General features: G+C 30.2%; 1 protein-coding gene across 1 annotated transcript; it reads right to left on the reverse strand.

Annotated features, from left to right (window-relative positions):
- Nucleotides 1-5,020: 5,020 nt before the first annotated feature.
- Nucleotides 5,021-6,313, reverse strand: LOC112591518. Its single transcript, XM_025335365.1, has 2 exons — nucleotides 5,692-6,313; nucleotides 5,021-5,545 (listed from the first exon to the last, which is right to left on the reverse strand). Exons 1-2 carry the CDS (start codon nucleotides 6,161-6,163, stop codon nucleotides 5,187-5,189), a joined length of 831 nt encoding a protein of 276 aa, XP_025191150.1. The 5' UTR covers nucleotides 6,164-6,313; the 3' UTR covers nucleotides 5,021-5,186.
- Nucleotides 6,314-6,569: the final 256 nt, after the last annotated feature.

Genomic DNA, 6,569 nt, shown 5'->3' on the forward strand with positions numbered 1-6,569 from the left:
TAATATTTTTTTCAAATTTAATTATAATAAACAATATTAGAAAACAGAAAATTAAAAACTCTAGCGTGTATGTACAATATAAATGATAAAATATGTATTTTGCTTATTAAAGATATGCAAAATTATACAAAAAAAAATATGAAATAAATAAAAAGTTTAACTTTAAGTTCAGTTGAATTACTTGAAGTCGTTTATTTGGTACTACTGTTTGGTCACAAATATCACAGAATAGTTTTTTTTTCATAAGTCAAGAAAATGTCTGCACATACTATCATTTTAGCACTTGTTCTTTACAATTTGGCGTTTTAAATGATAAACGTTAAAATTTATTTCAATCAGAAAGAGCACGTATTCACAATCCACGATGGTAACTATGGAAAAACACAAAATCTATAGTTTTATAATAATCAGTTGCAGTTTTATAAATATATGACAATATTAAGACAGGGAATGAATTAAATGACTATACTTATATAAAAACTTGAATATTTTTAGGATAGATAATACTTTATTTGTTTCTTATTTATCACCACAGCTAAAAGATACCATAATACGAGAATTTGTGAAATAATTAAAATACGTAATGGCATGCGTTTTACTCGCAATATACAAAACTATACAAAATAATTTAACCTTCATTTGCATCAACATGGCGCAATTCGTGGACATTACAAAACAAATGCAGAAATCAAGAAATATAAAAATAAAAATATATGACTAGTGTACTTTCATGTTACGACGATAGAAATATCACACATGAATTTATACTCGTGTGTTTTAATATTTTATATATAATATTATGTAGATTCAAAAAATGTATTGTATTCAAAAAAAAAAAAAAACTTGAAGATTAAACGTAATTTAAAGTTATAGGAGATAACTAAAAATATTTTACCCCTATATCATATTATAAGGCGCAAATCAATCATATTGTTAGATACTATATAAAATGTATAAGCATGTGTGCATTATTTATTTTCACATCATTAACTATTTAATGTAAGAATTAACTGCTAAATTAACTCCAATAAAAGTTAAAAAAAAAATATCTTTTATCTAAGCATTAAATTAAAGTTGAGTTGAAATATAAAAATTAACATTATTAAACATTTACACTTTAATAATAAAGAATAATAAAATATCAATGTACGAGTATATAAATTGATAAAAAAATATCTTATACTTAAAATTACAAGCTATCAAGTATTTTAACCAGATAATTACATCCAATAATTAACCAGAACTTGTAACAGCCATAACAATTTCTATCTAACTCGAATCATTTTTTATTTTGCCATATTCATGTTTTACGTATTAGTATATACTTTATGTAGTTAATTCAATTTTTCAGATATTTGATTAAAATTTAACAATTTTATTTATTTTAAAATAAATTTTAAATAAATAATATAGTTGTTTTAAATAACTTGAAAATAAAATCGAACTATATTTTTGATTTTGGTTAAAGTTAATTTCCTGATAAAACATTATTTTTTGAAATAAGTCTAAGTATGTAGAGCCAATAACAATTTAAAATATAGATGTGACTAGTATTATCTGGTATCAAAAACTGTACAGCGTATTTATAGTGACTAATTATTAAAATATCATATTTTATAGTATTATTTTTAATTTGAAGTGACAATACCATGATTTATTTATTTATTATTTTTTTTTTTTTAGTGTTTGAATACATGAACGTATCCAGAACTCAAAACTCGAAACCCAAATAAATAATTCCGGTGCCAAACCATGTTTTTTTAAGTTTATCTCATTAAATATTTATTCACGCAATAGAAAGGGAAACATTACGGAAAGAACAAAATCAAAAACTCAGTTAAATTAAAAGAACAACCTTCAAGTGACCCTCAAACAGCAATAGGAAAAATGAAACAATCCTTAATAGATTAAGAATAGGTCACACAAAAATTACACACGGCTTCCTAATGGCTAAAGAAGAACCACCAGTTTGTATTATATGCGGAACACAAACAACAGTGAAACACATATTAACTGAGTGCTTAAAATACAAAAAGCTCAGGATAAAAATGATCTGTCTGAAAAATTATCAAAAACCATAGGAGCTGACAAGGAATCAAACATAAAATTAATACATTTTCTAAAAATGTCTGAATTATAAATTTAATTAAATTTAACAAAATAATATTTCTATAAAAAAAAAATTAAAAATATAAAATGTAAATTACACGCTAATAGTTTTTGTTGTTAAAGCGTTATTTTGCTTAATAAAAAATAAATATATATTTCTTAAAAAATTTTATACGAGACACATTTTATGGTTATCATCTGTTATACACATATTAAACCATCGCAAACGACATGGTTATTTGGAAAAAAAGTAAGGAGATAACACGATTCCGTAACGTAAATTTTTTTGTATTCTAGAAATCTTTCATTGACGGTCCTCGATTACATAAATAAATTATTAATACATGGTACTATTACATTTCATTAAATTGTGTGTAAAAAAATAAAGCAATTTGTATACGGTGTCATTTACGTAGTTTATATCAGTTTGTTAATGAATCTAAGGAAATCGTAATATTATATGACGTGTGCCATAGAAAGTGTCTTTAAACACAATAATAAATACTAAAATACATTAGTAAAAATGTAACAGTTAATTTATTTCCAGTATTTTTTTTTTATAATTTAACGTACAGTAATTTGTTAATAATTATATACCTTGCAATAAACCTCTTCTATAGTACATGCAGTATACCAATAGACGTAGTTTATCGAAAAAGTTACGCACGATAATACATTTTCAAACAAATTTAACGAAATTAAATAAGTCGGCACAATTTCTACTAGTTATTGATTAGGTATTTATTATGTAGGATATGATCCGTTGAAATTTCAGTGAAAATACATTTTTTAATTGTGATTTGTGTATACAATTAAATTCCTCTTGTATTCCTCTTCTAATATTATTCCTGTTTTACTTTGAAGTTATTATTTAACAACGAAACAATAACGAAAATAAATACAATAATTATTATGCATTAAAAATTATTTTTTGTTTTAAATTATAATATTAAGTGAATTTTAAGTCTGTCAATATCGTTACTACTCATATCACGTGTATACTATTGTCTATTGAAAATATTATTATCATAATATTATAAAATTTAAACAAATCACTTCTTCAATATATTAACAATATAGTATAAATATAGTGTAATATATTTTATTGTTATAATGACAATTATTAAAAATATTATATTATAATCATCTAAAAAGTAATTATATGGGTCGTTGGAGGACTCAGTGCAGAATCGTATGAACTTGGATAGATGAGTCGCGGAAAAACAAATAGTAAAAGAAAGGTTAATAGTATTAAATACCGATAAAAATATATAATTTATATGTATAAATATATTATATTTACTTCAATTACACTCAACCGTTGACGAATATATTTTTCTTATTGGCTATACTCGATTTTTTAGATAATATAGGTACTAGTTTATAATAGTTTTTTGTTATCATCATGAATTAATTATTGGAATATATTTTTGTTTACTTTTCAGCAACTCATGGAGTTGGAATAGGAAGTTGGAGAGTAATATCGCTAATAAATATTATGTATTCAACCATCGTTACGCATATAAGCATACATAACACTATATAGTTTATTGAAAACACGACTAAAAAAATAAAAAGTTCAATTTTCATAATACTCGTTCATTATGTGCCATTTTTTAAACATTTTTAATACATATTTTACGGCATATGTGTAACAACTAACCAAACTCTTAGAATAATACATTATTATTCATTAATGTTCTGTATGATTATATACTTACATTATATTGCAGTAATGAGTGATCACACGTTTGAAATCACATAATATTAAATTTACCATTCATTCAACGCGAATGAAAGAGTTGAAATATAGTAGTTAAAATGATGTATCTTGGACGTGGAACATATTATATTATATTCTTTTACCTATACACAATACGGTGTATCGTTAAACCATTAACCATATGCTAATTGTTGGCAGACATGTGAGAAAACGCTGCCAAGCACGTTACTCTACTTGCACGACATTAATGTATTGAGAAAAGTCAAATTCGCAACGGCAATGGATAACATTTGACTGTACACATGTACCCGAAGCCATAAAAATAATTCCATGACTTCCTATTGAAATTTAGCGAGCAACGCGTTTCTCTTCGACGATATTTCTTTTACAAAGTAAATTATCAAAATCAAACAATAAATGCATACCTCGTATGACATACAAAACGTGTGTGCTGCTTTTATGCGCGACCAACCACCGCTCACACCTCAGTCCATTGTTTTTTATTATGATTACACACACATATATATACATATATTTATTTTTTTTTTTGAACAACAAAACAAATATAACCGTAGGTAGGTGTACACATCTGCATACGTCAGAAAACAAAAGATTATAAATACACTCAGTAATTGATTACATATATTATATTATTATTATCATCAAATGCGTATTTAATATTTACAATGACACATTTTTATTTAAATTTTGGCATGCATCGTAATTCTATATATTATAATAATATTATGTTAATAAAATCGATGACTTATTTAAACTTAAAAAAAAAAAAAATAAAATAATTAATCATATTATTATATTAACTCTTAGAGTTTACAGGTAATAATCTAATTATTTTTGTGTTTGAAAAAAATCAGCCACATTGGCCAAACACGGCTCGGTAACTTTTTGTCAGATGCCTTTGTCGTGGTAAGTATAGAATTTTAGATAAGTCTTTTTCGTGAAAACTAAAGACTAATATGGCAAAAAGTTACTCGAATATCGGAAAGCAACAATAATCTAATACCGAGTATAACGAGCGAATTTACGTCGTAAGTCAGCATATACGGTGTATATCGACTAGCGACGAAAAATACGCTCGCATAATATTATAATTATAACATGCAGATGTCACACCATCCGATTTTTATCTAATAACTGTTGCACGAAACTACAAAAACAGTTTATATGAAAAAAAAAAAAAATAATAATAATAATAAGGCCTTACACAATTATGCGTATATAGTCGTTGTAAATAATATTAAAACTCATAAGTTCGATTAAGAGAAAGAAAATTTTTTTGGAAACTGCGATTTGCAGTGACGCTTAAATGATATTAAATTTCTATACGGGTAATTTACGCGATGGTCTGGGCAGACGGTTGTACTTGTCCGTTGTACGCCATCTGTTGAGCTTCCTGCATGCTACGTCTGTAATATCCACCACCGTTGGTGCTGGGGGCGGCAGGTGCGGACCATGGGGCAGCCTGGACGTTACCGGCGCTCCACGTGTCAGCGATCTTGCCGAAGCCACCAGATGCACTAGCATACTTCTGGAATGCCATCACACCGGCGATAAGCAGAGCCAACTTGCCGAATACCAACGCCTTGAGTGCGAAGAATCCAATGATTCCCAAAAGGATGGGCAACACGGCAACGATCTTGACGGCTAGGAATCCTAGGATGGGCAACACCTTCTTCTTGATTTTTCCACGGCCTGTGATAAACACGATAATTATTAACAAAAAAAAAAAAAAAGAGAGTTTAACGCCCAGCGCGAAAGCAGAACTAGAAACTAAGAAATAGACTACGGCGATAAATAACAATAATAATAGTAACATAATACACCATGATGGTACTTGCCTTCTTCAATAGCTCGGGACAGCTCTTCGGGGTTGGTTTGTGGGAATTTAAGTTGCAGGGTCCTAGATTGGAGGAATCTGATGGCTGAGTTAACGACCATGTCGGTGACTTTGGAAGGTTGCTGTTGGAGCTGTCCACGGAGCTCTTCTTCAGTGGGAAGAGCACGCGAGTCCCTCTGCGATGACGCAACTTCTTCGGTGTTCTTAAGTACGGTCAGACCGGGCAACACTTGCACAGAACCGGCAGTTCGGGCTGCTCTTTCGAGGGCAGCTGCTGTTTTGGCAGCCAAGCAGGCTGCTGTATCCACATCCTTGGCACACTCGTCAGCTATCCTAGTAACCAATGCCCAGTTTCCGCTTACAGTCGACTGTTGCGGCGGTTCTTCCAGGTAGTTGTTGTCGCCGGACACGACGACGGCAGCATGCAAGCAGAATGGCAACACGGCCAATACGGCGCAACTCGCGAAACGCATTTTATATAATATTAATATCGTTGGTTACTGCAGCGATACGAGAGACACGAAACGGCAGTACGTGTTACGGTGTGTGTGGTAAACGTTATTTACGCGATTTCGGTGATTTGAATGCGGACAGACGAACGGTCAGTACGATAATGGGGCGAAACGCAGACAGTCGTCCCTATATATCGCGCCGCACCTGTTTTCAGCCAAGGTTTGCCCCACCAGAAGACACTCGTGTTTAAACGCGCGCGCGCTAGTCGACCACCACCGCGACGACAACGACATTATTATCATTATTAATAATTTGATGGCAAACGCGTAGAGACGCTGTCGACGAGGTGGTGGTAGAGGTGGAGGACCTCGCCCCGGTAGAAAGCGAATATGCGACCGATGAGGTTCATATCGTATACCCTACACC

Source organism: Melanaphis sacchari, unplaced genomic scaffold (genome assembly GCF_002803265.2).
Source record: "Melanaphis sacchari strain LSU unplaced genomic scaffold, SCAv2.0 Contig0_pilon_pilon, whole genome shotgun sequence".
NCBI classification, from domain to species: domain Eukaryota; kingdom Metazoa; phylum Arthropoda; class Insecta; order Hemiptera; family Aphididae; genus Melanaphis; species Melanaphis sacchari.